Source organism: Hesperophylax consimilis, chromosome 17, assembly GCF_061612785.1.
Source record: "Hesperophylax consimilis isolate HC1 chromosome 17, BYU_Hcon_1.0, whole genome shotgun sequence".
NCBI classification, from domain to species: domain Eukaryota; kingdom Metazoa; phylum Arthropoda; class Insecta; order Trichoptera; family Limnephilidae; genus Hesperophylax; species Hesperophylax consimilis.
In genome coordinates, this window is record NC_142852.1 from 23,792,327 (window position 1) to 23,807,391 (window position 15,065).

At 38.8% G+C, this 15,065-nt stretch overlaps 1 protein-coding gene across 1 annotated transcript; it reads right to left on the reverse strand.

Moving 5' to 3' along the window:
* Window positions 1-4,114: 4,114 nt before the first annotated feature.
* Window positions 4,115-8,639, reverse strand: LOC149416292 (uncharacterized). Its single transcript, XM_089642109.1, has 2 exons — window positions 8,533-8,639; window positions 4,115-6,743 (listed from the first exon to the last, which is right to left on the reverse strand). Exon 2 carries the CDS (start codon window positions 6,645-6,647, stop codon window positions 5,643-5,645), a length of 1,005 nt encoding a protein of 334 aa, XP_089498235.1. The 5' UTR covers window positions 6,648-6,743; window positions 8,533-8,639; the 3' UTR covers window positions 4,115-5,642.
* Window positions 8,640-15,065: the final 6,426 nt, after the last annotated feature.

A 15,065-nucleotide genomic window follows, 5' to 3' on the forward strand; every position in this document is an offset into this window, starting at 1 on the left:
TTGAATAAGTGTACACGGCGTTGATCAACTTGTCTCTACTTTCAATAAATATAATATCTGTATACGTATACGTACAAAGAAATAAATATAATATCCGTATACGTATATAATATATACTTCCGGAAGAAATTCTCTACATGTTAGTGAAAACCTTATCAAACTTCGTTGGATAGTTAAGAAGAAATAAGCGCACAAACAGAAAAACACGGATGTTAAAACGAGAAACCAAAGTATAGTCACGATTACGAATTTAGTAAAAGTTTATCGGGAAACGTCCTGTAATCCCGTTTTAGGGCGAATAATGGAAAATACACTTGATTATCCCAATCTTCAAAAAATAATTTCCTAAACGATCTATATAATGTGAGCACTTAGGCCTATTGTGCTATTTCCCATTTTACCTCAATCCTTTAACAGTAATCCGGTCCAGTTAATAAAGTTCACCAGGGTTGTCATTGGATATGTGGCTATGTCTTCTGGTTCCACAATGTGTCTTCCCAGCTCTCCTCTCCAATCTCCCTTGGTTCCCTGAAGGCCTCACAAGGGAAGAGAGCCTAATCTCTCCTCTCCATCCACCTTTGGTTCCGTGAAGGCCCTACAAGGGAAGAGTTCACGAAGGTGTCCTCATCTCTCCTCTCCACCCCTCCTTTGTTCCCTAAAGGTCCCACGAGGGAAGAGGGCCTCATCTCTCCTCTCCACTTCTCCTTGGTTCCCTAAAGGTCCCACGAGGGAAGAGGGTCTCCTCTCTCCTCTCCACTCCTCCTTGCTTCCCCGAAGGCCCCATGGGGAAAGAGTCCACTCCGCGTTGGTTCCATGAAGGCCCCACGACTAAAGAGTCTACTCCCCCTTGTTTTTCTGGGGCCCCACGAGGTAAAAGGGCCTGATCTCAATCTCCTTGGCCTCGTCTCATGGACAGTAAGTTTAATTATCAATATGCGAAATTGATTTCGGTCATCTAAGTAATCGGATAAGGGTTGTAAAAGTTTTAAAATTATTATGTCATCTGCGTATAGCACGAAGTAACTATTTTGAAAGCATACATAAATGTCATTTATGTAAATTTTATATAAAAGCGGTCTGAGATGCGACCCTTGCGGCACACCTGAGACAATTTCCGTTAAACGAGATTCGAAACCATTGTCAACCGTGATTTGGTGCCGATTACTGACATGATGTAATCCATCTAAAAAAAAAAAATTCCTAGAACTATTAACTTCTGTAAAAGAATATAGTGATTACCACGGTCAAATTCTCTGGAGTAATCCGTATAAATGGAATCTACCTGGCTTCGCGTCCATTTGACCATGAAGAAAATTTGTGAAAAATGCAATGTTTGAAGTTGTCGCGTGATTTTTCATGAACCTATGTTGATTACTAAAAAGTGAAGGTGACATAGTAGAATATAAATTGATTGTAAACAATTTTTTCCAATACTTTACTTAGAATCAGTAGTTTTTTTGAAGATTGGGATAATCAAGGATATTTTCCATTTGTCGACAAAAAAAAGGGATTTCAGGCCGTTTCCTGATAAACTTTTAGTAAATTCGTAATCGTGACAATACATTGGTGTCTCTAAATAATATTACACAAAGTAACTATCCGCGTCTGTCTGTTTGTGCGCTTATTTCTTCTATGAAAGGGTCTTCACTATCATCAATATCTTCTGGAAGGTTTATACATATAATAGATGTATGTTATATTTATTGAAAGTATTGAAAAGTCAAGCAAAGCCGAGTAAACGTCAGCTAGTTTTAAATATATTACTTGGTGTTTTTTTTATTCGGTTAGTGGATTCGGTGTCAGTCTGTATTTGGTGTCAGTATTTTATGATCTCGTTCTGTTGAACGAGAGTGGGATTATTTTGTAGAGTTTAGTACCATTGAATGCGAAGCTAACGCTAGTTCTTACAGGAACTCCCAGAATAATTTTCACAGTGGCTTTTTGGGTTTTAATGAGTTGATTTTAAGATATTGTCATTTGCACTTCCCCATCTGATAATTCCGTATTCTAAGAGCGATTGCCAAATAGCCATGTCGATTTTCCTAAGTCTTTTTCACTGAGGGCATTCTGATGGTTTTGAAGAAATAACTTAGTTTTTACACCTTTTAACGCTGCATTTACATCCTGTGCACACGATTGACCAGTCGGTTTCTTTCGCTCGTTAATCTGTGCGTATTCTGCTTGAATAATTTTATTGTTCGAGAAGTTGCATAATTAGAAATTCTAGTTCTACGGTCTATGATCTGTGATGAGTATCCTCTTTAACTAAATGTTTAATTGCCAAGTGATATACTAGCTAGAGTGTCACATAGAACTAGATCCAAAATGCATCCATATTTGTTAGGTAACTGGTTAAATTGAGCAAAAGAAAAGAAATTAAGTAACGAAATTTGTAGATTATTCCATTCAATATTCTACATTTTATAGTTGCAAATGATTAAAAACTGGTCTGAATATTTATTTATCGAACTTTATCATACTTCGAATAAGAACTACCAACATTGTCTTCATTTTTATTGGCAACTATCATCCTAGACTTGCAGAAAAGTCAATAGATGTCGCACATTAAAATAAAAATAATATATGTTTAATATAAACGCTGTCTAGATTACATTTAGTTCGGGTTGAATCTTGCGATCATACATAAAGATAGTTGCCAATAAAAATGTAGACAATGTTGGTAGTTCTTATTCGAAGTATGATAAAGTTAAATATGACCGAAGCAGATAGGGTCCTATTAGCTCAGTTGGTAGAGCGATGCCCCGGCAAGGTAAGGGTCTTGGGTTCGAGTCCTAGATTTTTCTGTTTTAAATTTTCATTTGAAATCGATAATATATTGTCTTCAATAATTAAAAACTTATCATTGGTAAAACGGGTCGTCTAACCAGATAGTGTTGGTGTGACTGGAAAATAATGATTTTTTTATGATGTTCTTACCAAAGCAACTATGACGAAATCTTTACACTCCGATATCAACATTTCAGATCACATATATTGTAACCAGAGATGTGCTTTATTTCAAATAAATCCATTTCAAATGGAAATGCAAAATGGGTATTTTACATTTTGCATTTTAAATGCTTTTCTAAAAACCATTTTGCATTTTGCATTTTAAATGCTTTTCTCAATGCATTTTCCATTTTAAATGTTTCCACTCATCTTTTTTTCATAACCCCAAATATCAGTCGGTCCTCAACCTCGCTATGAGAGATAATTTACATTTGTCAAGTTGCTCCCTGGTAGGAGCCCTGGCAATTGAGTGATACCATTACAAAAAATACTGAGTCAAATACTGAACATGGGGCCATGACGCTGTAATATTAAATGTTAGATAGCAGTTTTTACGTTGGCAACATTAGTCCCGCGCAAATTTTTTGTGGTTTCATAATCTGTAGTCGTGGTGTTTTTGGATTTACCATCATGTAATATGTTTGTTCTACATTGATGTCCATTATTAAATGACAAAATTGTTTGAAAATTCTATAATTATTTTGATTGTTTGACCTGAGAAACCATTTTGCATTTTCAATGCATTTTGAAAATAGGTATTTTGCATTTTGCATTTGAAATGCTTTTCTAAAAACCATTTTGCATTTTGCATTTTCAAATGGAAAAGTTTTGACCCATTTCCATTTTGCATTTCAAATGGTTTTGGATACCCATTTTGCACATCTCTGATTGTAACAAATGAATTGAGTCAAAGTAATATGTTTTTTAAATAAAAGGGTCGCAAGGACAAGATGGGCGGGGGAGAGTCAGAGGTTCTACGAGTTCATAGAGGACCGACAGTCAAGACGGAGAGGGGATAGAGTGAAGACCGAAACGGGAGGGATGGTGAAGCACCAAGTACGCGTTCCCCGCCCGGCGGCATGATGCTGGGCGGTGGATGAAAAATTTGCATTTCAGTTCGAGATATGTTTCTCCGTTTGGCAACGTAAAGCTGGGCATGAGCCGAAGAAGTGCGGTAACCTGACACGGCCAATGGCCAAAGTACAAAGTACAAACGCACTGGCGCTGGTGGGAGACTTTGCTGGAATCTCCGCTCGGAGGTCCTTAGCTACTGAACTGAACTTCGGCCTTACTAAGGTCACGCAGAGAACTCAGTGATGACAAGGTAAACAATAACATGCGTTTAATTAACAATGACGATGGTAACAATATAGAAGCAAGCCCGAACCAAATGACAACTAGTTAAGATTTAGAAATAAGTAGATCTAAGTATATTTAACCTTTTGAACGCATTAATTTGTTCCGTTTTATCTATACCCGTACGCGGTACATATTTTCAAATACCTATGCACGCAATTAAATGTCAAATTATAACATTCTGGCATGATTTATTGGACTATATAGACAGAATAGATTATTCTCCACAATATGAAAACAAATCCTCATGTGTCAACACTCTTAGATGTTTATAAAAACAAAACATAAAATTTCATACAAAGACGTACCGTATCTTTTGAATGTGGTCCCGCAATTCACTCGGCGTGTGTGTACTTAGGTGATAGACACAAGTGGGACACCATGAGCACTTATCATTTTTAGTTATGAATGACATACTAGTACTAACGCCATCCGTTGACAGAAATGTAAACTAAAGGACTAAAAGGCGCGAAGAGGCGCACTTGATTATCGATCTTTTTTTATGAAATACAATTTTATTTTTGAGAAATTCTTGTAGATGTCAGCATCGTGATAGTTCTACGAATGTCCAAGTGAGCAAGAAATACATTTATGACGAAAGAGCGCTGGAATATCGGCCGTCAAAGTTTCCGTATCAACAATTGATTGGCCGCATGCAAAGAGTTAAGAGTATGTATTAAAACGTGGCCAAACCAAATTAAAACCCAAATGCATAAATATATCACATCTCTTTATGATTAAATTACAGGAGACATAAACGGATTTGTTACAATTCTCCCTGCAGCTATCTGTTTCTCCCTAGTTCTAGGGACTTCTCCCGAGACTAGGTATTATCACAGCGTATCCATAGAGAGAGAGCTGTACTATTCATGAATAAATACATAAATATTTAATTATGTCAGATACTCTCAGTTCTGCCATGGTGAAAGACCACCTTTCAGAAATGCGATGTTGCTTGAACATGTTTGACCGGTCAGTGGCCGAGTTGGTATCGTGTCAGGGTTCCACCCAGGCGTGTTAAGTTCAATTCCTCGGCTGGCTAAGTCCTCTGTCACAACACGAGCAACATTTTCCGCTTACTGTAGTGGTAATAGAAGATTTTTAAATATCGTTGTGTTATTCGTATTTCGGAAATGTTAGTCTTTTTTTTTTTAAATAAAAATGTTTAATGACCTGATCTGAATAGCGAGTTCTTCCCAACCTTCATCTTCTCGCCACAACAAAACCCAATGATGTTTAGTAGCATCTGGGACTCACACTTATTAAACATTTTCATAAAACACTAAAACTTATTAATAATTTTCTTTAATACTGTTTAAGCTTAAAATATAACTCTTATAAAATACTGCCATCCATCGCTTCACAATACAATATTACACGATGCAATGGATTTCAACACATCTACAATAATATAATAACAATAATACAACATCAATAAAATTATCTGCACCCAAAATCATTGCAACAAAAACATATCGGAACCAATTTCTAGCATACTAAAACATATCGGAACCATTATCGAGTGTATCAAATGGCGTCTTGACTTTATTGTGCATATGTTTATGTTTTTTTAAATCCCCAAGCCTAGCCCCAGAATATGTGCATAGCTCGCATTTAAAAAGCTTATCCGCAGAATGCTTCAAGCGATGCTTTGCAAGGAAGCCAATATCTCGCGTAGAATACTTACAGTCATCACATTTCATTGGTTTTTCTTTCCCGTGAATTCTTCTATGTTTACTGAGGGAGCTAGAGTCTTTACAAGCGTATGTACATTGGTCGCAACGGTATGGTTTTTCTCCTGTATGTATTCTCATATGCACACCCAAACACCCAGCTTTTGTAAAGCGCTTACCGCATACTAAACACGCGTAAGGTTTGAGACCTAGATGCGTCTTTTTATGCGCCGATAGATAGCTAGTGTTGGCACAGGTATAGGTGCACTGGTCGCATGAAAACGGCCGTTCACCGCTGTGCGTTCTTTTGTGTCTTTGTAGATGTCCATTTCTAGCGAATGCTTGACCACACTCCGTACATAAGTATGGTTTAACTCCAGAATGACAGCGTTTATGTATGCCTAAGTTTCCAAGACTGGAGCATGTGTAATCGCAGACATTACAAGCAAATGGTTTTTCTCCGCTGTGTACTCTCTTGTGTCTATCCAGGTCGTTTGATTGTGTGAAGCAATAACCGCATAGGTCGCAAGCGTATGGTTTAATGCCTTCGTGAATCCATTTGTGACGTCTTAAAGAGAATGCAGATGAAAAGGTTTTGAGGCATTGACCGCAGAAGTATGCGTGGTGTCTCTGTTGTCTTTTTACCTTTTTAACGACTTCTTCTTCGCTTTCGTCTTCTTCTGCATTATCTTCGTCGTCTTCGTCTTCATCGTCATCGTCGTCATCATCATCTTGGACATCGGCATCATCAAGAAGAGCCTCTTGTTTGATGACTACAGGTTTAATGCAGCCAATTAGCATGTCTTCCACGGCACTAGTGGAATCCATTTTAGAAAAGGGTTTAATTAAGTATATAACGCGTTATACGACATTAGCTTATCCTTCCGGACGGGTAAGTTTTCATCACTTCGCTTTGAGGGTAACCTGAAATCAATTACAGAAAATACATTTAATAATCCATTCTTGTGTATACGGTACAGGAGTACTAATCAGACTAATTCCGGACGTGAAGAGGGTAAGTATATAAAAAGAGGAAAGATGTACATTAATATCTTTAGACCCTGTTCACTTAACAAGGTTAATGCCACCCAATTTCAAAATATGCCTAGATGTTAAATTATGAACTTTTTTATGGCGGCGATACTGAGAGTATCTATCACTCTGGTTCATGTTTTCAGAATCAAGACGAAATATGCAGACAATTAAAGAGAATTGGTCGAGGACTGGGCCGGCCCTGTGCGGGTGCAATTGGAGCAGTCCGCTCCAGGCGCCCAATTGCAAGGCGCTGATAATATCTAACACATCGCTCTTGAAATTATTTTTAAAAGACAATCATCCAAATATTATTGATTACAGTATTCACCTACCTTGGGCCCGGGGCGTCTACTGATTTTGACAAGGGGCACCAATATTACCTTTATACCTCAAGTCTGAACTCGACTCCAATCTTCCTAATAATTAATTACAATTTGAAATATAAATTCGCATTTCCACTCGCCATATGTTTTGAAATGACAGCGTAGAACTGTGCAAGCCAGAAACATAAATTATAAAAATATTATAATTTGAAATGTTGTGACATTTTCCTAAGAAATCTTCAAAAGTGCTTTTACAAGCAATAATAAAAATCGGAAAAATCAACAGTTCTTGGAAAACAAACGACATATTAATTATCTCTTTAACGTCGTGTAATATTTTAAATTGAGCCGCTATCAATAACAACCCTTACGTAGATGGCGATAAGGTTTAAATTCCCGCTTAACACCATCCGCCTGTTTTGATTTATGCAAGAAAAAAACATGGCCAAAAAGTGCCTTTTATTTTATTTTGTGGATGTTCAGGCATAAATATTTAATTTTTTTTCGATCATTTTGTAAATAACTTAATTTGCCACATTATACAATAAAACCATAACCGAAAATGGGTTCGTAAGTAGGAGATTTTGAACTTTAAAGCAGTTTTCATAGGCCTTTACATTATTTTTTTCTGGGCTTGTAAAAAGACTTATCTAAAAAATACTAGATTATTTCAAAGGCCAAGATGTATTCTACTCGTAGTATTTAATTAAAGCATCTGAAACATTTCTAGGCGAGAATATAAAAATAATTATCTTACATTTGTTAAATTGGAACAAAACATCTGTATATAAAAATGTTAATGTTCGTTTCTTTTTTTAGATTTCAATAAATGAAAACAATACTCGCTACATTTAATATTGCTTCTCGCCATTAATCGGCAATTATTTTTTCTTGGCAACACTGACGTAAATGTCAAAATATTTTTAGTAGATAATAATAACCGAACAATTTACAAAGTTCGCACTTCACTAACAACATTTTCAATTAGGAGATAATATAATATGAAAAATGTTTTAATTATAACACTTAACAAGATAACAACACGAAAAAACTTTGACAACAAACATAACCTCAATTCAACATGACAACAACGCACAAATAATAAGATATCAACAAAAGTAACACCCGAAATTATGAAATAATCTGTTGGCAGGTAATAAAACTTAATTAGAATCGTTAAAAATACTATAAAAAACAATATTAAACATGCTTGAAGCACATAATTCTAGAATTGGTAATATTTTGACGTGTCTTCAATACTCCTTTCTTATCGACTCAATTAGCACTGATTTTCGCATTGGGATGCCAATAAATCAACTAAATATACATTTGAAAATATATAATTGACAACTTACAATTGATATGTTAATCAAAATTATCCTTGAAGTGTGAATTATATCTGTTTTTAGATTTAGTAAACATAAACAATTGGCAGATTGACAAGCCCCTCCACAGCTTGGTGTTGCCATATTAATAAATATTGGAATATCGACGTTTGTATTGCAAGGCGATGTTCACATGTTTAGATGGGCTGCTCGAAGTAGCAGAGCGATAAATACTAGAATCATTTTTCAAAAAATGGCTAATTAGTATAAATTCCTCCAAAAGCGCCGCTTGTGTTTTCTCCCGTAGACACCCCAAAAGACCACAAAATACCCACCTATTCGGAGAAAACGTCCCTTGGAATTACCCTTAACAGTGTAAACAAACTTTGAAAAAGCATATCACTGAAACTCTAAACTCAGCCAATAAAACCTTTGCAGCCCATGATATGCAAAAGAAATAAGAAATTATCTAAAATAAATAAACTCTTAATAAACAAATCCACGATAAGACTAAAATAAACCTACGCTAGCCCAATCTGGGCCACGCTTCAAAAACCCAAATAAAAGACAAACAAACAAAAAACAACAAACATTTTTTAAGTTTTCAAAATAAAGCAATTCACACAGTCCTGGGAGCCCCCCAAGTAGATGACGGTTTTCCAGCTCCACCGGGACTCTGAAGTTCCTTCTCCTTAAATAGGTACCACATCTCGCGGAATCTTTCGATGAAAACGCGTCCATCAATTGTCTCGCCCAGTACCATGTAAACATCAAAACTAAACATAAAAAAAACCAAAATAAATCCTACGTAAAGTTTAAATATTTCCTTAACTGCAGTCATGTACCATTGCAAATAATTTTTCTCAAAAACCAAATCAAATATTTTCCAACAACCATAATAATTTAAACTCATGATGAAAGAGAAAGGGCCTTTTTGGCCCGGAGCTCTGCATGTCACTATATCAAAAAGTCAGAGCGATAAATTTGTTTATTCCAAACCGAGAACATTGGTTTCATGCCCTGCTGTCGGAAATTAATAATGTGTTTTTTCGTATATAATTAAAAATGATTTTATATACAACAGTTAATGCATTCCATCGCATTTTGGTGTCTACTTCAGAACTGGAACAAATCGCAAAATGTTTCAAGTTGCACCTATAGAGTGAGGATATATAGAGCTGCCCATAAAAGAAGTTGCGTGGGCGGGTTCCTGTCAGTGATTTGTCTACAAAGGAATCTGATAGAATACAGGCACCTAACATAGTAATATCAACATTAAGTGCGTGGAAATAACCTTAACACTTCGTTTCAACTTAATTATTACATTAAATAACTAATTACATTGGTGAAAAATTTTTTTTTTTAAATGTTTATTCTAAAAGAAGTAATTTAACGTAATTATTTACAGTAAATTTTGCATAATATAAATAATACGTAAAATGTGCTATCATAATTAAACTTATTTTGTTTAGGGGGGGGGTGTTATTTTAGTTATTTGTTTTATTGTTCTTTGTTTGGGTTATTTAAATAATTTATGCGTTTTTTCTTACCTTCAAACTTAATTCAGATCAAACAAACATGGTAATCAAACTGAGAAAAGACGTGAAATTTTCAACTTATATAAACAAAAATTGGATTTTTGACTACTAGAACAAAACTTGTACTAAAGATTCCTCTCATACATTTATACTCTTCTGTTATTCTATCTTTCACCTCTTTTATTTTATTTATACTCTTCATCCCATTTAACTAGTCAAATTTGAATTTTAATTGACTTTAACACAAAAATAATGTCTTGTTTTTACAATGCGAAAGATTTGGTTTTCTTTTTGCAAATAAGTAAGTGTGAACAGCGCATTAGAAAGTGCTTACCAATTTTCTTAGGAATATGGCAACACTTGCGAACGCTTCAGAAATTGACGTTAATTTGTTTACGTGTGAAATAAAAATATAATATTCCGACTTAAAATAAACAACGTAAGTAAAGCAACATACATTTTGAACTATTTCAGAATTAATTATTTAAAACAATTATATTCCAATGTTTTTTTACAAATCTAACTAGAAACGTTTACTAATATTTCTACTAATATTGAAAATTATTTCTTTATATTTTTTATTATATCTTTATAAACCACGGTATATTTATTTTATTTTTTTATTAATTCGTGTCTTAAATTAGGTATTTTTTTTATTATTAATTCTAAAAATTTAATCCAATACGTCTTTCTTGGTTACCAAACGATCTTGAATGAAATTTAAAATTTAATTTTTGAGGTTATTTTTCTGTCAATTTCATACATTATTTTGTGATTGTGATTTTTCGAATAAATGATTAAATATTAATTATTTTTATGCTTGTAATATTATCCTTTGGGATTAACTTTTCTCAGTTAAATAATATATTTTTATTGTGTGGTGTTTATAATAATATTGTAGATATTTTTATTGAAATATTTTGACATTTTATGAGCAGTGTTGCCAGCTATAAGTAATTTTTACGAAAATAGCGACTTAGTAAACAACAAAATACCTTGTGTTTGTGAAGAAAATTATCAAATTACTAGTACACACCTATGAAAAATCTGTGCTAATTTTAAAAATTACAGCTAAATAATTTTCTGGTAGTATTATATTATTATAGGATCAGTTCCAATTTTGAAAATGATATTTAAATTCAAATCAAATTTGAAATCATTGAACCAGAGTTACGTAGGACTCGCAGAAAACTTAAATTAGTATTTTTTAACATTAATCTCGCACAGGGCCTGTCATCTTTGGGAATGCTGTGTGTAGAGTCTTTTTAGGAAAAGGAAAGAGTGGAGTTCTGAGAAGGGAAAAGGTATGAGGGTTTGGTAGGAATCTAGGGATCTACAGATCTAAAGATCTGCCTCAACAAGTTGCTCCAAATCCAGTCGGCCACACAGTAGGTGGGGGATGGGTCGAGAGACCAGTTGGAGATGTCAAAGGGTCTCCGCCTCTGTAGATCTGGTACGCCACGCAGCTGGTACCCAAGACAAGACAATAATTATTTTTATTCACTTTTTTTAATTATGTAACATCTTTTGATTTTGTGGAAACAGAATTTGTCAGTTTTCATCTTGGCAACTCAACACACCTTTAAAAAGTGGTATAAAGTCATGAAAAGTGATTAAACAATAACTAGGTTAGATAGGTTACGTAGTTGGGTTTATATGTTAGTTTTATTTTCATCGCTTTTAATGACTCTTTATCACTTTTTAAAGGAATTTGTGTGTTTGTAATTGCTTTTTGGATATTTTTTTGACCCTGAGATCTAGTTTGTCTAATATATGTGTTAGTATTGTTTTAGAATAGATTTGTATATATAACGCTTTTTTAATTTTATTATAGAGTCTTCAGTAATGCCCAAACAAAAGGCCCAGAGAAATGAAGATTCCTTGGATGACCAACTGAGCCAAAACTACAATGAAGAAGGGACAGAAGATTCAATCAGCAACTTTTCCTGCGCACAATGTAACAAAAACTTCTCATCAGCATTTTCTCTACGAAGACACAAATGGATTCACGAAGGAATTAAACCATACGGGTGTGACGAATGCGGGTTTTGTTTCACGCAATCAAACGACCTCGAAAGACATAAACGCGTCCACAGCGGAGAAAAACCTTTCGCATGTAACGCTTGCCAATACACCTGCTCAAGTTCAGGCAATTTGCGAATACATAAACGCTGCCATTCGGGAGAAAAACCTTACTCGTGCAACGAATGCGGTCAATCTTTTGCAAGAAACGGACACCTGCAAAGACATAAACACACACACTCCCGAGATAAACCATTCTCGTGCGAACTTTGTTCTTACACTTGTTCGAGTAGCAGTTACCTCTCTTCGCACACAAAGAAGGTTCATCTCGGTGTTCGACCGCATTCATGTTCTTTTTGCGGAAATACATTCACACAAGCAGGTTCGCTTGAAATTCACCTGAGAATTCACACTGGGTTGAAGCCATACACGTGCGAGGTGTGTCCATATGCGTGTAAAGATTCCAGTTCACTCAACAAGCATAAAAAGACTCACTCAGGGGTAAAACCATATCGGTGTGATGAGTGTGTTTATGCCTGCGCGAGGCCGTATAGTTTAAAAAAACATAAGCTGACGCACGAGGTGTTGAGAAGGATTATGAAGCCAATGGAGATAATTGAAGCTAAAACAGAAGCACCCCCAGTTAATTAAACTGTTTGAAACAGTTTGTGAAGTCATCGTCATTTTCATTCCGGTGTCCCATTTGTACCGAGAATACTGAGATCAGGGGACCCGTCGCTTCTAGAATTCGTCGTGGCCTCCTGGATACCTAGTCCTGCGCTGCTACTTCAGCGGCCTCTGTCCACAGCAGGTCGTCACCTCGGTCGCCTCCTGGATTTCTAGTCCTGCGCTGATACTTCAGCGGCTTCTGTCCACAGCAGGTAGTCACCTCGGTCGCCTCCTGGATTCCTAGTCCTGCGCTGCTACTTCAGCGGCCTCTGTCCACAGCAGGTAGTCACCTCGGTCGCCTCCTGGATTCCTAGTCCTGCGCTGCTACTTCAGCGGCCTCTGTCCACAGCAGGTAGTCACCTCGGTCGCCTCCTGGATTCCTAGTCCTGCGCTGCTACTTCAGCGGCCTCTGTCCACAGCAGGTAGTCACCTCGGTCGCCTCCTGGATTCCTAGTCCTGCGCTGCTACTTCAGCGGCCTCTGTCCACAGCAGGTAGTCACCTCGGTCGCCTCCTGGATTCCTAGTCCTGCGCTGCTACTTCAGCGGCCTCTGTCCACAGCAGGTAGTCACCTCGGTCGCCTCCTGGATTCCTAGTCCTGCGCTGCTACTTCAGCGGCCTCTGTCCACAGCAGGTAGTCACCTCGGTCGCCTCCTGGATTCCTAGTCCTGCGCTGCTACTTCAGCGGCCTCTGTCCACAGCAGGTAGTCACCTCGGTCGCCTCCTGGATTCCTAGTCCTGCGCTGCTACTTCAGCGGCCTCTGTCCACAGCAGGTAGTCACCTCGGTCGCCTCCTGGATTCCTAGTCCTGCGCTGCTACTTCAGCGGCCTCTGTCCACAGCAGGTAGTCACCTCGGTCGCCTCCTGGATTCCTAGTCCTGCGCTGCTACTTCAGCGGCCTCTGTCCACAGCAGGTAGTCACCTCGGTCGCCTCCTGGATTCCTAGTCCTGCGCTGCTACTTCAGCGGCCTCTGTCCACAGCAGGTCGTCACCTCGGTCGCCTCCTGGATTTCTAGTCCTGCGCTGATACTTCAGCGGCTTCTGTCCACAGCAGGTAGTCACCTCGGTCGCCTCCTGGATTCCTAGTCCTGCGCTGCTACTTCAGCGGCCTCTGTCCACAGCAGGTCGTCACCTCGGTCGCCTCCTGGATTTCTAGTCCTGCGCTGATACTTCAGCGGCTTCTGTCCACAGCAGGTAGTCACCTCGGTCGCCTCCTGGATTCCTAGTCCTGCGCTGCTACTTCAGCGGCCTCTGTCCACAGCAGGTCGTCACCTCGGTCGCCTCCTGGATTTCTAGTCCTGCGCTGATACTTCAGCGGCTTCTGTCCACAGCAGGTAGTCACCTCGGTCGCCTCCTGGATTCCTAGTCCTGCGCTGCTACTTCAGCGGCCTCTGTCCACAGCAGGTAGTCACCTCGGTCGCCTCCTGGATTCCTAGTCCTGCGCTGCTACTTCAGCGGCCTCTGTCCACAGCAGGTAGTCACCTCGGTCGCCTCCTGGATTCCTAGTCCTGCGCTGCTACTTCAGCGGCCTCTGTCCACAGCAGGTAGTCACCTCGGTCGCCTCCTGGATTCCTAGTCCTGCGCTGCTACTTCAGCGGCCTCTGTCCACAGCAGGTAGTCACCTCGGTCGCCTCCTGGATTCCTAGTCCTGCGCTGCTACTTCAGCGGCCTCTGTCCACAGCAGGTAGTCACCTCGGTCGCCTCCTGGATTCCTAGTCCTGCGCTGCTACTTCAGCGGCCTCTGTCCACAGCAGGTAGTCACCTCGGTCGCCTCCTGGATTCCTAGTCCTGCGCTGCTACTTCAGCGGCCTCTGTCCACAGCAGGTAGTCACCTCGGTCGCCTCCTGGATTCCTAGTCCTGCGCTGCTACTTCAGCGGCCTCTGTCCACAGCAGGTAGTCACCTCGGTCGCCTCCTGGATACCTAGTCCTGCGCTGCTACTTCAGCGGCCTCTGTCCACAGCAGGTCGTCACCTCGGTCGCCTCCTGGATTTCTAGTCCTGCGCTGATACTTCAGCGGCTTCTGTCCACAACAGGTCGTCACCTCGGTCGCCTCCTGGATTCCTAGTCCTGCGCTGCTACTTCAGCGGCCTCTGTCCACAGCAGGTAGTCACCTCGGTCGCCTCCTGGATTCCTAGTCCTGCGCTGCTACTTCAGCGGCCTCTGTCCACAGCAGGTAGTGACCTCGGTGGCCTCCTGGATTCCTAGTCCTGCGCTGCTACTTCAGCAGACTTTATCCAGGTCGTCACCTTAGCTGGAAGATGTAACTTTACTATACCTCATTCTGAGATATGAGGTGTCAAAGTTTGCAAAACTATTTCTGATTTGGAGGTTGAAT

Coding starts and splice junctions, on each gene's coding strand:
- LOC149416292 (XM_089642109.1), bottom strand. CDS start 6,647: ATGGATTCCACTAGTGCCGTGGAAGACATGCTAATTGGCTGCATTAAA.